This window comes from Rissa tridactyla, chromosome 1 (assembly GCF_028500815.1).
Source record: "Rissa tridactyla isolate bRisTri1 chromosome 1, bRisTri1.patW.cur.20221130, whole genome shotgun sequence".
NCBI lineage: Eukaryota > Metazoa > Chordata > Aves > Charadriiformes > Laridae > Rissa > Rissa tridactyla.
Window position 1 is genome coordinate 165,282,555 of NC_071466.1, and position 16,738 is coordinate 165,299,292.

The 16,738-nt window shown below is 40.2% G+C and overlaps 1 protein-coding gene across 3 annotated transcripts in view; it reads left to right on the forward strand.

The window, feature by feature from the left end:
• The window catches only part of PLBD1 (phospholipase B domain containing 1), a 41,987-nt gene that overhangs the window by 3,861 nt on the left and 21,388 nt on the right, over window positions 1-16,738 (forward strand). For 2 of the 3 annotated variants that reach the window (XM_054199242.1, XM_054199233.1), the window contains exons 2-4: window positions 4,970-5,189; window positions 11,775-11,858; window positions 13,662-13,800. In XM_054199242.1, coding sequence (XP_054055217.1) covers window positions 4,970-5,189; window positions 11,775-11,858; window positions 13,662-13,800 — 443 coding nt within the window. Of the gene's footprint in view, window positions 1-4,969; window positions 5,190-11,774; window positions 11,859-12,970; window positions 13,126-13,661; window positions 13,801-16,738 lie in introns of those variants that run through there. The other variant, XM_054199253.1, reaches the window with a different exon arrangement.

Sequence of the window (16,738 nt, forward strand, 5' to 3'; positions counted from 1 at the left end):
TCACTTAGTATTTCCTTTAATTGCTTTCTGTATATTCTCATGAAGGTGTATGTATTTCCACTCTTCCACTGCCACCAAATAAAAGACAAGCTCCACTTTTAACATAACCTTGGTAATGGCTATATTGAGCCAAAAAGGCAGAGAAGAGATTTGGCAAAACAGCCTGAAAACCAAGGTGACTACCACCACCTCCTAACCACGGCTGAAATATCTTCATTTTTCCATTATTTAGGGTATAATCTTGTCAAAAAGTAGATACTTCTCACTTGTTGAAGAAGTTCATCACTCTCCCAGCTATATCCTAGATCCTATTTTTGGATCTTTTATTTGGCAGAAGATGTATCTTTAAAAGAGGCTGTTTGAGGAAAGGTTCCTCCCAGTCCCTACTGACTGCAGAAAGGAGAGGGAACACTTGTTTATTTCCAGGCTTGTTTTGTCATTGCACTTCTCCGCTTCTGTCTCCCACTGTACAGTGCACTGGTGGTTGTGGTGGAACTGTGCATCGCTGGTGCTGTGCAGTTTTCCTGGCTGGCTGATTGTGCAGAGGGGAATGGTGACTCCACTGACCTACCCTATCCCCAGGGATTTTGAGTCATTCATCGCAGTAAACAGTGTGCTTTGGCTTGATATTTAGGTTATTCTAAGCAGTACTGTTATGGAATAGCCATAGATTATCAGTCTTTTCTGTTCTTCTGCCCGAGAACAGGCAATAGGCTGAAATACTTGTCAGGATTCTCATGTACACACTGAGAAGTCTAACTTTGATGATAAAAGGATGATTTGTAGATTCGTGGAGATGTTGCATTAGGTTCATAGGTAAGAAGTTACCAATACAACTGCTGGGATAAGAGATGCTGGGGCCCCTGCCTCACCCTCCAAAAATAAATATAAAAATACCAGCATTATTTGAGGGGAAGGTTCCTGTTGTTGCAGGACACATCTGAGATTGTTTGGAAACATGCAGTTGCTTCTTGTATATTTATATTCCACATTATACTTCAGTTCTAGGTGGTTTTCTTGGCAAAGGTAGTGCTGTTAGTTTAGATGAATGCAGATTAAAATTGTAACAGACTGGGTGATAGCAAATGCTTTGATTATATTGTAGTGTAAGCGTATTTTAAGCATGTTTATAAGCTTGTAGTTTAAACTCCATTTGTAGCAAGATAAAGACTTACAATAATTATTACAATTTAGAAAGTATGATTATATATGTGTTCCTTGAAATAAACATAGCAATTTCATATATTGGTATTTTAATACTATAGACCAGGGCAATTAGATTTGCAGGAACTGACATAAAAATTAATGATGTGAAATGGGACGAGTGAATGAGTTGGGGGGTGGGGGGGGATAATCAGTAATGGGAAATGGTCTTTTCCAGCATCATTAAGTCACATCTGTCACAGCTACCTTGATGCTATTCCTCTAAAGGCCTCTCCAGCTTTGCTACAAATTATCCTGTAATTTAATGTTTTCCCCTTCTCTCCCATCCTCTTCTAGCCCTGGTTTTCTTCAGTTTAAATTTGTCATATAGTGAAGTTGGGGCAGGGCAAACTCCAAGGGTAATTTTAAAGTTTGTTCTGACTTTTGAAAATAGCTCTGTATGTTCATGCTCTGGCAGAGCATAAAACAAAGAAACACAGCCTGCCGTGTTAGAATATCCATGTCAGATCAGTCTGTCTGGCACTGGCATCAGCCTTCTTTTTAAAAAAAAAAAAAAAAAAATTTAAAAAAGCAATGGCTATTTTGCTTTAGGCAGAAGAAAGCTTATTTGAGATACCTTTTTTGTCTGTGGGCACTAGTAACAATAGCCAGCTGCCCTGGTTCCTCTTCACTACTCACCACCTTTCCACAGTCTACTGAAGAGATGGGAAGAAGATCTTTTGCCCTACTCTGTTCTTGTTCTTTTTACCCATTTCTCAGCTGGCTTTGTGTACTGGGCATATACGCGGCCTGTCTCTCCTCTGCCTCTCAGTGGGCTTCGTGGTTGGAATCAGCCTTCACCTTTGCTGCTGGACAGGCTAGTTGTCTTCTGCACCGACCCCTTGCACCACTTCTTCACAGGACCTCCCTTTCCCTGACCTCTTTGCTTACGTAAGCTTCAGCTTTGTAAGATGGCCTTTGGCTCTCTTCAGTGATGACCCTTATCATCCCGCTCTTCTTATAGGTTTTCAGTCTGAGTGATTGCCATTTTTACCCTTAGCCTGAAGTAGCAATTACTGCATGTATTACTATCAGATAGTTAAAGTGACAACAGAAAACTAAGATTATAACTGCTTGAAGAGTTATCCGAGGTATGTCACATCTTGGTCCTTTAAATAGCTTCAGTACCTAGCAGAGAAAAAACATGTTTTTTAAACACTATGTTCCAAGTCCCTGAAATGACTTCATCTCTAAGTAGATTCATGTAAAAACTTCTGTTCACAGAATGGAGGGGAAAAAAACCAACAACACAGTTCCTTCACTACTAAAATCCTGTTCTTGCTAGCACTCTTCCTGCGTGCATGAGAAGTGTCTCTATTACATTATGAAGACTGACATACTGCATAGTGGTACAAAGTCTAGCTGGAGGCCAGTAACTAGTGGTGTATGCTGGCAGTCGATACTGTTCATCATCTTCCTTAATGATCTGGGTGATGGGGCAGAGTGTACCCTCAGCAAGTTTGCTGATGTTGCAAAACCGGGAGGAGTGGCTAATGCACCAGAGGGCTGTGCTGCCATTCAGAGAGACCTCAATAGGCTGGAGAAATGGGCTGACAGGAACCTCGTGCAGTTTAACCAAGGGAAATACGAAGTCCTGCTCCCGGGGAGGAATAGCCTCCTCTACCAATATATGCTGAGGGATGACTGTTTGGAAACATGAGCCAGCAGTGTGCCATTATAGCGAAAAAGGGTAACTGTCTCCTGAGCTGCATCAGGAGAAGTGTTGCCAGCAGGCTGAGGGAGGTGATCCTCTCCTTCTCCTTAGCACTGGTAAGGCCATGCCTGGAGTGCTGCGTCCAGTTCTGGGCTCCCCAGTACAAGAGAGATCTGTAACTACTGGAAAGAGTGTGGCAAAGGGCTACAAAGGTGATTAAGGGACTGGAGCATCTCTCAGGTGAGGAATGGCTGGGAAAGCTGGGACTGCTCCACCTGGAGCAGAGAAGGTGCAAGGGGGAATCTCATCAATGTGTACAAATACTTGAGAGTGTAAGGAAGGCGGATCCAGGCTCTTTTCAGTGGTGCCCAGGGATAGGACCAGAGGCAATGGGCATAAACTAAAACACTAGAGATTTCCTCTGGGCATCAGGAGGCACTTTTCTGCTATGAGGGTGAATGAGCACTGTCACCGGTAGCCTAGAGAGGTTGTGAAATCTCCATTCTTGGAAATACTCAAAAGCCATCTGGATATGAATCCCAGGCAGTTGGCTTTAGGTGACTCTGCTTGAGCAGGGGCGTTGGACAAAATGACCTCCAGAGGTCCCTTCCAACCTCAGCCGTTCTGTGATTCTCTATAAGAAACAATTTTAGCTATTCATATTGGAACACTAGGAGAGAACAGCTTTCCGACTGTTGAATGACACAGATTATTTAACAGTCTGGTAAACTGAAAACAACTGGCTTAGAGCAACCAAGTAACTGCTATGTCAAAAAGTGATTAGTTGGAGAAAGAGTTTAGTTCTTGGAAAATGTTTTTGCTTTTTTTATTCAAATATGTCATGGCTCTTCATAAAAAAGCTTTATGTTATGTTTTAGAGTACTGAATAAATTTGGTGCACTTAATTTGAATTCAAACTAGCTGCTTAATCACAAATGTTTTACTTAAAGCTTTTTGAAGATCATTAGGTATTGTGCTGGCATTATATTGCTTTTCTAACGGTGCCATTATCATAGCATGCATACTAAGTATTTTGTGTAAGATCATCCAGAATTTTGCAGCTGTTACGGGCATGATACACAAAATGAATTGTTTTGAGGAGTAGTAACCAAACTGTAATTTCTTGCTATAAACTGGCAGGACTTGTTGCCATACGCTGGAGAAGGGTCAGGGGAATAAAAACACTGCGGGTTTCTCAGTAGTTTTAAGTGTTTGAGTTTAGCCCTTAAAACTTTTCAAATACTTCTTGGAACTCTGACTCATGATTTTTGAACTCTTTTCACTTGCAGTACTGTAGTAGTGATTTGATCAGTCACAAATAGAGATCTGATGTAATCAGGTCCCATTTTAGGGAAGGCTGAATCAGTTATAGGGGTTTGTTTTTTTTTTTTTTTTTTTGGAAAGCAGTTTGCCTTGCTGTTTGTTCTTCAGCTCAGCAGGATTAAAACCCAACTAATGAAGAATGTTTCTTAAACAGCAGTCCAAGCAGAACTGTGAGCAGTCTAGTGCCCATCTTTCCCTTTCATTTCACGCTGGGGATTGATTCTATTCCAGCTGGGTGATAGCGATTGTGTGTCTTAAAGGACTGCGTACCTGTGGTGCTTTTGTCTTTAACCTTGTGATCCATTGAATTCTAGTGCTCCTGTTGGGTCATGCCACCTCCAGAATTAGTAGCCCAGAAAGACAGTTTAGAAACTTGCAGCCTTTTGAATCCTTAGATGGAAAACCAAGTCAACAGTAGTTTATAATCCTTTGCAGTTGCCAAGGCATGCTGTGTTCTAAAGTTCCTTTCCATAAGATTTGTATAGATTTTCTTCTGGGCCAGGTAAGGAAATGTTTTCTGAATTTTCTGTCAAGACTCAGCTGTGTTGGAGCTCTACATTGAAAGAGTTGTAGGTAATTTCCAGAGGAGTACCATGAGAATATGTAGCTGTAAGCTTTTGTCTTGGTAAAATTCCAGTTAGTTATCATGCCACATCTCAGTACATCAACATTAGTGTTGCTCTCCATAGTAGAAAATTGCCAAAATATTGTCTTGACACTTCAGTATTGGATAGGAAATACCTGCTCATGTTTGTTTGTCTTCCTTGCCCCCTTTCTTCTCCACCATAGAAATCCGCTATGCGACTGTGTACTGGAATAGAGCTGCAAAAACACTTCAGGTCAAGAATATACTGGACAGAAGTGGAGATGCCTATGGTTTCTACAACAACACTATACAGACAACAGGTTGGGGAGTTCTAGAGATCAGAGCAGGCTATGGCAGTCAGACCTTAAGCAATGAAGACATCATGTATGCAGCTGGCTTCTTGGAAGGCTATCTCACAGCTCCGTAAGTACCTCAGGAAGCAACTCAACTTATGACACTTCCAGTGGATTTCTGTACTCGTGAGTTGTTTGTTTGTTTTTTCTTTTCCCTTAATTCTAATCCATTTAAACTAACCATACGTTTTGCAGTTGTGTGCTGTTCTTTTAATTAGTAGCAAGTATGAAGTATAGCTTATTCATTATGGGATAAAGATGTGCCCTCTCCTCATCCTGCAGGCTCTCCTAACACCTTGGTGAGATAGATGAGTGCTGTATCTACATTAGTGATTAAGTAATATAATCACAGCATAGTGTATGTGTAAGGAAGCGTGTAAGCCATATGTTGTAAATAATTAACAAAAGGGGTAGCAGAAAGAATAGTTATCTCCCAAGCCTATAGTTAGGTGACTGACCAACAGCAGATGAAACAATTGAGAGCAGATCAGGCAGGGAGACATGTTGCTAGCAAGAGCGGCAGGGCTTGCTTAAGGACCTTTTTCACCAAACTGTCAAGAAACTTCTGGGGAGCAGATACTGAAACTTCACAGCATGGGGAGTTTAGTCTCTCTTGGACAAATTAAAAAAAATAATAAATAATAATGCTGATATACTGATAGGCCTGAAAGCGGTCTGGTGTGTGTCTAGAAGGGCCAGTGTACTCCTGAAAGCCCTTTGAAGAGAAGATGAAGGACTGAATCTCTCCTGCAATGCAGACCTATGAAAACTGACATTTTGTACTTACTATGAATCCAGAGCAGTTTTTTTTTTTTTTCTTAAAAACAAACAAAAAAACCACCCTGAAATAAGTGCAAAACCAAGCCCTAGTCTTTCCTTGACTAAGTTGGGAAGACAGAATGGCACTATGACATACTCGCTGGTAGGATATAGCTGGTGATATAGCTAAGAACATGATACATGGCTTGTTGCTGAACAAGCTCCATCTTTTCCTCTATCAACTTAGTCATAGGAAAAGAAAAAAATCCCAAATTCTGATGCATGGCTGGGGAATAGTTGGGAGATAATTGTAAAATATGCAGTGACGTGAATTTGACTTCACCAGCTCTGCTTCCAGAACACTAAAATACATACCGATAGGCTGCATTAAACAGGCCAGCAGGGGAAGGCTGTCTGTGAAACAATTGTCAGATATGGCTGCTGGACAAGATGATACTAATTTAATTAGTAAGACATTTTAAGATCAGTTAAGACTTATGGATAGTTCTCTGATCATGTGATATGTTAATGTGACTGTCTAAGTAGACTTTCCTGGAGAGGCAGCTAGGTCTCTGGAGAGCGTAAAGAAAACTGAATAAAGTAATATTTGTCAATCACAAAACACGTCTGAGGGAAAGAATAAAGGAATCCTAGAGTTCTGAGTGTGCAACCTGTACTCCAGGCAGGAAAGGAAATGAAGTACGTGAGATCTGGATGTATGTTGTTGAATTATTCGGCATGAGAGGTTACTGTTATGCACTATTCATTAGTTTATGTAAACTACGTATGGATCTGAGGGATGCTAGCATTACATTTAGAATACTGTTAAAATTGGGTATTGCTCAACAGATCTTTTCGCTAAGGCTTCACCTACATTTACTCATCTCTAAGTGGTTATGCTTAAGCTTTGTCATATTGCATAGAGAGCCCAATCCATGCTAAGCCCAATTAGATGGCAAGTAATGTTCTAGTAGCAACAACCTACACCCTGTTCCCCTTCTGCCTCCGCAGTAGATTTAACAGTCTTCCTGTCTGTCTTTTAAACAAACTTAAGTATATGCCTGTTCCTTTAAACATGGTTTGAATGTGAAACAGTGTCTGCAGGGACTTTATCTGATGTTTAAGTCTATGCTTACAGGAGGGAGTTTTTCCCCTTTGTTTTTTTCTGTGGAGATTCACAGAAGTGAAGGTACTCACAAATTATTCTGCGCAAGGCTTTTGCCTTTGTCTGGGTCAGGTGCTTTCTGAGGCTGGTTCCTAGCCATAGCTGTTGTTATGGTAGGGCTACCATCTCCAGCACTGAGTGGCCCTTTGTGGAGAAGTGGGTATAGGAGAAATAGTAATGAACAGAGATCTTTAAGTCTGTGGAAGCAAAGTTGAGGGTTTGTATCAAAGTGTAAAAGTAGGGTTTGAGACTTTGGCTTTCAAGCAAATTAGGAAACTCAACTGTTTTAAAGGAGTTTAAGTGTGAGAGTAGGTTAAGATGCAAAACCAGAACTGCCAAAGCCTTTCTTTTCTGAAGAAACGTTTTGAGGAAATCCACTGAGAAATCCTTTGACAGTGCAAAACCTGAAAATGCTTACCATCATTAAAACACATTTCAAATACTATACATACCATCTGAATTTCTGTTTTGGCCATGTCTTTGCCCCACTGTACACCTGTACCTGTAGTGGAAGCATATTTCTCACTGGAGGTTATGAATATAAGCTTTTTCTGTCAGGTCTAGCTCAAATAAAGAGGACTTCTCTTTGAAGCTAAGAATACCTATTGAAAATGCTGCTTAGGAGCAGAGATGAATTAGTGATTTACTCCCCTGACCCTTGAGAAGATGGAAAACCTATTACTTCAGGCTTCAGCTGTATGACCTTGGTGGTTTTTTTTATTCAGCAAACTGCAACTAATGAATCCTCTTACACAGTGTGTTTGCAATTTCCTGAACCACAGGAATAGTAAGAACTCACTAAGTTTACAGATGTTGAAATTGCTCTCAGAGCTCCATTTTTTCTTCTTTATCTTGTCTGGAGATTCACCGAATCCTAATTAACATGCAGGCAGATGTTCTTTCTTTGGGACAATTGCGCAAGTCTTCTGAAGTAAAACTGGGAAACAGTCTTTCCCAATCTATAACTGTTCTCACCAGACCTCCTGGCCCATTCAGACTGTCTTCAGGGAAGCTCTCTAACACCACTGTGACTTCTTTTATGAGAGGGTGTCTCTAAACACTCTTGTTCTGCTTTTGCAGACATCAGGGCACACAGTTCAACCTTCCTTTTTAAAAACTGGGTAACACCAAGGAAGAGTATAACAATGTGTTTGGCCATGATGAGTGCTTTATTAGCACCAACAGCCACTTAGCTACCAGAGCAAAGATGCTTGTGTCACTTGCCTGGACAAGCACCACCTTGGGTGGCTCAGGTACAGCCTCCCAGTGTGAATACACTGGGTATGCCTGGTAACTGAAGTGCCCTCTAGCACATCGCTACCTGTAGCCTGAACAACTCCAAGGTCTCCAGCTGTCTTGCATTTGTTTGTGGCAATGACTCCATGAAGTAGAAATGACCCAAGGTGGCTCCTTGCAGAAACCCTGAAGTCCTACCAGGAAAAGCTCTGATGTGATGCTTTATTGGGAGGAATACGTTGCAAGCCAGATCCCAAGTTGAAGTACAGGTTCCTGCAGAAGCTGTCTGGTGAGCAGGAGCTCCAGATTGACAGTGCCTACAATTTGGAGATCTCCAGGGATTCTCAGCTAGCTTAATTTTTGCATTGCACTTAGGGCATGAAGGAGGGTTTGTAGACACAGCTAGGCCTCATGATATAAGTGAAAGAGGGACGAAATACCTCTCCTAAAAGTGTATGCTTTCTTCTTAGTAGGAACCTAAGCAGAATGTAAGACAACCAAATTTAAAAAAAAAAAAAAAAACAAAACAAAACCAGCCCAAGCCATGCTGGGATTGTTTTAGCTTAGATTACTGGTCCGCTCTAGCTGTATAGGTCTGTTGTAGAAAAAGCAATAGCTAAGTTAGACCTGTTTACCAGTGAGGGTAGAAGCACAGGCCTTTTCTAGAGCATGATTCATCTTTCTAGTGTTGGCACCTGGTTCAGATAGTAGCTGTCTATTTTGAAAACACATAGTTAGGGGTGGAATAAATCTAATTCTAGTGTCTGGAGACCAGACATTTATTTTTATCACCAGTGTCTCACCTCTCTGTAAGGTCTGGTCCTACCATCCAGCCAAAAATGTTTGCTCCAGTTTTCCTGGGTATGAATTATCTTCCCCCCATTACAAACAGAGGTGTTAATGAGGCCTCACTTTACTTGGGGAATCGCAGAGCACATCCAAGTCCATGACGTTGAGCATATACTTCTAATCAGTTCCAACTGGGGCATGCCAGGTGCCTAAGAGCAGTATTTAAATTGGAAGCAATGTTAATTGTATGCTTTTTTTTTTTCTGATATAACCTCAGATGACCTGAGTCCTATCATCTTCCTCTCTAATTTGAAGAGCCGAGGCACTGCTTTGCTGTTTTTAGACTTTGAATTCTTGTCTCGGCTTTATAATTGCCTTGTATTTGGCCTTAGATACAGTTGCAAAGCCTTACCTTACTATAATGATCCAATTTACTTCAGAGGATAATGCCCTTACAAAACATGCAAGCCACACACATAGAAGCTTTGTTAAAGCAAAGAAAAAAAAAAAAAAACAACCCCAAAGCAACAAGGCAGCTAGGGGAAAAATTCTCAACCTTGGGCATTTAAAAAAGACAAACCGATTCCAGGAATCGTGTGTCCTCTGTTAGCATATACAAGAAGGAAGGCCATTAAAGAAGCTGTTTTCAGTCCTCTGATTCTGAACTAACCCAGTTGCTACATCAGTCATCATAGCTTAAAGATACTACTAGTGTAAAATCTGCCTTGTGTTGCATAACCTTTGAGTGCAAATTGAAGAGAGTAGAGCTGATGGTTGAATCTGGAAGCCTGATCATCTGTCCTGGCCTAGGCAGTGATTAAAGCAGTATCCTGGCTGTTTTTATTCTCCTCGTACCTAAAAGACCGTCTGCCAGATGGACTGTCTTGTGCTATTTGCTCCTCCTCTCTAGTGCCATAGGAGCTCTGACTTGTAGTATGGAGTATGTTATGCTATAATTCGCTTCCTAAAATTACTTCAGACTTTTATTTGCCAAATTATCTGACTGCAGGGGTGGAGATTATTGATCTGTCTTTCTTCAACTTTCTTGTCCTCTTCAAGAAGTAGTTTATGATTATGGCATGTAGTCGTGTGTTAAGTGGGAGACAGGAAACTCTAGAACTAAAATTGATACTATAGCTGCAGTTTCATGAAAGGTGTAATGGTGTGAAGCTGCTGAATGCTCCCCTCTCTTGCCCTAGCACATCCCTCCACAGATCCAAACCTCCAACTTGTGTCTGTCCTGGCACTGATCAGGCCCTTTCATGCATCAGTTCATTGACAAACACAGTAGAGAGCTTCCTTCTTGCACCACCTCTGTGGCTTATCTGTCTTCATAACAACCTAATTCATACTACAAACTGCCAGAAAAATATATTCCCTTTTTTTCCCTGGATTAGTGTTTTGCCTGAGTGTAAACTGACGTTTAGATTTGGTAGCCAGAATGGTACCAGAGCTGAGATAAGCAAGCAGGGTCATGCAATCGAGTACTTAAATAGCTGGGAATGGGGCAGGGGACAGAAAAAGAGGGGAGAAGGTCAATGGATGATTCTCTAATTATCAGCAAACCATTCAGTCATCTCTAGCTGTATTCTCAAATTATGCCCTGAGGGAAACTGGGAAGAGCTCCTGTCTGCATCCCTCTAGGAGGAAGTTACCCTCATGAGTTTTAATACAGGGAATTCTGTCCTGCTGGCATGTACTTTTCCTTGAGGCTGGTATCTGTTCTGTTTTCTTTCTCTCAGCACTTGGTAGGAGCTAATTTTACTCATGACTGATGTAGTTCTACCAACTCCAGACCTCAGCAAAATAATTTTCTGCTGATTTCTGCCTAGAACTAGATATTCCTTTCCCATCCTCTTTTTTTTTTTTATTCAGTTGCTGAAAAAAAAGTTTAAGTTTGACCCAAATTATGAAATGATAGAAGAAGAAATTAACAGAGTAAGAAAATTCAAAAGTTCTGTTTTGGTTTGAATCAGATGATTACATTTGACCTAAAATGAAAGGGTGACTTTAATTTTGGACTCCTGAGTAATTTTTGGCAGTTGATTTCATCTTGAAATCTAAAATGCTTCACTTCAACAAACCAAACAAAAAACAGCCAATCAACCAACCACAAAGACTCCTTCAATTTTTGTTTCTATTAGTTAATGGGGATGAAACAGCTAACTGAATTCAACAAAGAAAATCACAATAATTTTGATCTCCATAAAGCTGAATCTGTTTAGGGCTGGCCTGAGTGGGAGCCTCTGTGGGAACACATATGATCAACATATACATGTTTTAAAATGGAGAGATTTAGCTTAATTGGTAAGGAAGTAACAAGGTTAACGGTAAGTAAAACCTACTAGATTTCAGACTGAAATTCTCTCTTAGAACTGAATTAGCAAATTATATTCTCACCTTTGTGTTTTCTTTGTTCCAAGTAGAATAGCCCTCCAGTAAACTATTTTTGTTGTGATTTAAATTAATGTACAGTTTGAGCAGGTATTACCAAGGTCACTTATTTTAAGTTAAATTTCAACAATCCATTTGTGTTACCTTTGCTGTTTGTCATGCATTAAAGATATGAAGTAATTCCTGTGATTAGGAAGAGTTTACTTTGTGGACTGTGGTGCTTGTTTATCAGTGCTCTGTTGACCAATGGGTTGGTAAGCAAAAGGAAGGGAAGATGCAAAAGAATAACTTCTGCTACTCTTGTTCTTTCAGGCACATGTATGACCATGCTGCAAATATGTATCCGCAGTTAATTAAGAATCCCACCGTTCGAAGTGGAGTTCAGAATTTTATGGCGTATGTATTTAGTTATTAGAAAATAAATTATTTAAGACTTGGGATTGGAGTGTGACAGAATTTTCAAGGGTTTTTTATTCTCTTCCTTATGGGCTAAAGAAAATATATGCTGCTTTTTCCTCTGAATGCCGTTTGTATGGGGGGACGGAAATTCTAAACATACATAAAGAAGGGCTTATGCCCTTACCTAATTCTGAGTCTTTCAAAGAAATGTTTAAAACCATTGATAGAAAGGGGTGTGGATAATGCCAATGAATTCTGGATGTCATTCTAGTCAAAATCCCTTTCTAAAAAGCGGATATTTTGAATGTTACGCTGAACAGTGTGGTCTCTTGGCACCTTAATCTTTTTAGCACTGTGTATCCTTTCTTTCCTCTGTTAGGTTAGTATTTTCTCTGTTCTACTACTGACGTAGATTCTGTTCTAATCACAAAAGTCCCGATTCCCTTTTCTCTTTAGTTTTATAAATCAAAAGTAACTCTGCTCAAATAATGCAGCTACACTTGTGGGAAACTACAAGTGGGAGAAGAACCAGGCCAGGTACTGGGAAATCCAGCTGTGATTAGTGCTTATTTAAATCACCCTAGACTTATGTTTTCTTCCATTACAAATACTTCTGCGAAACTCTAGTAATTTCTGGGAACTGTTTTTTTCAGCTTTATGTTATATATCTGACTAATTCTGTTATTGGTGCACATGTATAAGTTGATTGATTCTTATCCAAAAAGAACAGAAAAAACCTTACTGTCGTTCTTCAGCTGTCCTTGTGAGAAAAATGGGCTAGCTACCATATCAATGTGCATGAGGTTTTGTTTTTCCAGAATGACTCAGCATAGCAGCTGTGTCCCCCAGGATGCATTGTTGGAGGGTAGGGGAATAGTAGGTGGCCTTGTATCATTTTTCTGTATCCTGGACTCCTGCATCGCTGCTTTACTCACTAGCACTTGTCCTGAAAATCTTTAGCCCTGAATGCTCTGACCATATCCTCGTTATCTCTGACATACTTCTTGCATCTTGTTACTTCCAGAAAGCTAAATCTGGCTGGTTTTGTTACCCATAGACTGCTGGAAGAGTTGGCTTCCTTGCCAGGTTCATTCTCTCTTTTTTTTTAGCTGCCGTACATAATGGATAGATACGGGAGGATGGACGAAACTGCAATCTGGTCCAGACTTATTCTGACAACTGTGGTTCTTCTGTGGCACTTTGAGCACAGCAAAGGGAGGGAATTCTGGGAGATCCGTATAATGTTGGCTGCTCTTTCGCTAGGGTTTGTTTAGCTTTGTGTTGCCTCATGCTCTAAACCTGGGTTATTTGGCTAGTAACCTCTTGATTGGATTTGGCACATAGCGTGGTTGTGTTTGGCCATCCACCTTTTCCCCAGCATGCCTTTGTTGCACTTGTATGTAGGGGAGAGAAATAGGCTCTTCAAAAGTCAGTCTATTTCATCCTTAAATAAGCATTTAAAAGGGAACGGTTCATCTGACCTATCAAATGCTTGTTTCCCTTTACTGACGGTAAGGGGTCATTAGATCTGATGTAGCAGAGTCCCCCACAGAGGTGGACTCCAACTCTGACACTGAAGTCTGGTAGAGGTATGTTACTGTAGGGTATGTTGCATGGTTCTGAACATTTACACCCAGAGGATGTAACACTCATGTCTGCAGGACTTCCAAAGCATGATTTGCCTCAAAACACTAGGAAGGTTAAATCATCTGGGTCATAATACATTTGTCCCTTCCCTGCATTATCGATTATACCCTAAAACAAAACCAAGAAAATCCCAACCTGTTTGTTCCTCTGCAGGAAACAAGATCAATGGACAAGACAACAAATCAGAAATAATAAGGATGACCCCTTTTGGAGGCATGCTGGCTATATTATTGCACAGTTGGATGGTCTGTACATGGGAGCCCTCGAGTGGGCTAAACTGCACAAACAAACAGTAAGATTACTGCATCTCTTTTTTGGTAGCTGGGGATGGGATGTCAGAGAACAAAGATGGGAGAAGGGAATCTGGTATTTTAAAAAAAAAAAAGGAGGATAACTAGTGGCAAGTGCTCATTCTGCATGCCATGCTACAAATACTTCAGTGGCTGTTCAATGTAGATATTGTGACTGAGCACTTGAGTTGTGTCACCACAGATTCTTTGCACTGGACTTGGAACCCTGTGTGCTCACATGCTGATTAGATTGGGGGTGGCTTTTGTATCCATGTGTGGATGTTGGAAGGAGAGACACTTGTAAAGTGCTTGCTGTTGTCGCTTTACAATTGTTATTGAGCAAATGACCTTCTAGGTATAAAGAGTAGCTGCAACAGCATGAATCAGCATGTAGGGCGCGTATTAAAGCTTTCATTCTTATTTCCAAGCATCAGACTTCAATTCTTAAAAGCTTCTCTATTTTGGACTATGTTTTATGTTGCTAAATGTCTTCTTTTCTGTCTTCTAAGTCTCCCATTACGAATTACGTGGTCAGCGCTGTGGCAGGCCAAATAGGGATGGTTTTTTTTGTTTGTTTGGGTTTTTTTTCCCCTAAATTCAATTAGAATTGTGTTTCAGATCATCAGCTTGTGTGCAATAGCAAAGCTCCCTTAACTCCAGCAGAGCTATTGTAATTACAGTGCTGTCCTTAAGTCTAATGTCTAATAGGTCCCTCAATGTGAGAGGGAGAACTCGAGTAATTGTAGTTGACCCCTTTTTGTCTTGATTTAACCATATCAAGAATTTAGAGAAGTTGGGAGTGCTAAATAATAAACAGTTGGGTTTTAGTAAAAGTGCACATCTTTCTGATGTAGAACTTGCTCTGGTGCTTTCATCAATGGGGAATTGTCTCAAACTAAAAGAAATGACTGTTCACAGTAATGGAGAGATGCATCCTGATGGGCCTGAGTTATAGGGAAGATACTAGGAACCCTTTTCTAGGAAAAGAACTCATTAATTCCCTCTCATAACACCTGTATCTGAAGAGTCCTACAAAGCTCATATTTTTTTTTTGGGTGCTTCAGAATCCTTTAGATTCAGATGGGGGGAGGGGAAAGTGCTAGTTTGTGCCTGAGCTATCTCTTTATAATAGTCACGTCCTACCTGCCAAGTGTATTCCCTGATACTTATTTAACTGTGTGTTTAATACTAAAAAGCACTGACCTCTGAAGTGACAAAGTTATTCTTAATCCTCTTCTCAGATATCTCAACAGGATGCCTATATAAAAATGGTGCATTTAGTGAAAGTTCAAATATGTGGTTCAGTCTGAAATATCTGTATCCTCTATTTTTGAATTATATGCAGTGGATATACAGAGTTCTTTTCCCAAACATGCCTGGAGCAGATGGTGGGATTTATTTTGACTCCTTCCTATGCCGTTCACAATTTCGGCTTTTAGTATTTTCATCTGTGTTGGGATCACATCTTCTTATTAAAAGCAAAAATTTTCCCCATGTATGTGTTTCTCACTTGAGATGGTGCTGCAGGTTCCTCTGTTTGCCAGAGCCAGTAAGCTAACATCAGTTCTCTTGCCTTCGAGTGCAGTTTGGACAGCTGCTTTTGCACCTACATGTTTGGTTTTGCTTGGCATCAGCATGATACCTGACAGCTCTGCAAAAGTACATGCTGTTCAGTTTGTTGGATGCCATGCTACTTTTCAAATACTTCTGGGAGATTAGGCTACAATGGAGCTATTTGTGTATGTATTTACTGCTGTTAGGATCCCCTTCAGGAAATGAAGACCTTGAAGATTGTTGCTCTGAGCCTACACAGAGAATAAAAGCAGGTGCAGATGCAACGTTACTGACTAGTATTCTAGTTCTGACACCTCCACGTACCTGAGGATCAACCCAGCTTCTGCAAACTGTTGGCACTTAAAACCAAACTGAACTAAAACCCAACCAAACAAAAAACCCTAGAAGACCAACAGTATCTTCCTTTTCCCCTGTGATTAAAGAACATCTGCCCTCCAAAGAGGCTGTTTTTCAACTGTGCTCTTGCAGTACATATTACAAGCATGTTAAAAAGGTTCTTTTATTTAATCCCTTAGATTGTTAGTAAGTAGAATGTTTGGCAAATAAATTCACCTATTAGATGACATTTTTTCTTATTTCTAAGTATTATACTTTGGTTCAATTCATCCAGTGTTGTTTTGATCTTTCTTTGGGCAACAACTACTGTAGCAAGTATTTACTAGTACCATTACTCATTTCTCACCTTAAAAATAATTAAACTTGTTACTGAAAGCCTCCAGAACAAATTATGCATGTTTTTAAAAGCAAATCTCATTCCTGTTGGATGTTTTCCTTAGTTCTTTGAGAGTCTCTTCTTTCCTCTTTCCTTTGGTAGATACTACTTTTGTTTCACTGAAAAAATAATCCTTTCTATTATATGGATTGTCTCTAGGATTATTATCATTGGGAACAAAAGTTTATCTTTTGATCTCCAGTGGTGCAGTACTTTACATTCATGGTGGTAATGAACATTAGAAATATTGAGAGTATCTCATGTGCGGGTTGTGTGGTGGTTTTATTTTCTGTTTGTATCACACATCCTCCCCCCCCAAAAAAAAACCAAACCAAAAAAACCCAAACCAAAACCCAACATGTGACAGGCTGTATTTTGTTGCCTCATGTTCTAACTGCTATGGGGGAAAAAAATATGCACACTTCTAAATACAACTGATTACTCCGTAATTAATCTTTCCGTGCAAAGAACAAGTTTCCCCCAGTGTCCTAAGCTTCAAAGAAGGCTAAACACTGCAGAAGAAAGGTTAGGAAGCCTCAGTTTTCCCTCTGACTTCCAAAAGATCAGAGATATGGGGAAGAGAGGAGGAGATAGACTTCAAAGTTCTTACATTTCCTTCCCCTTCCCCAGCAATGCTTGTACATGAATGCTGT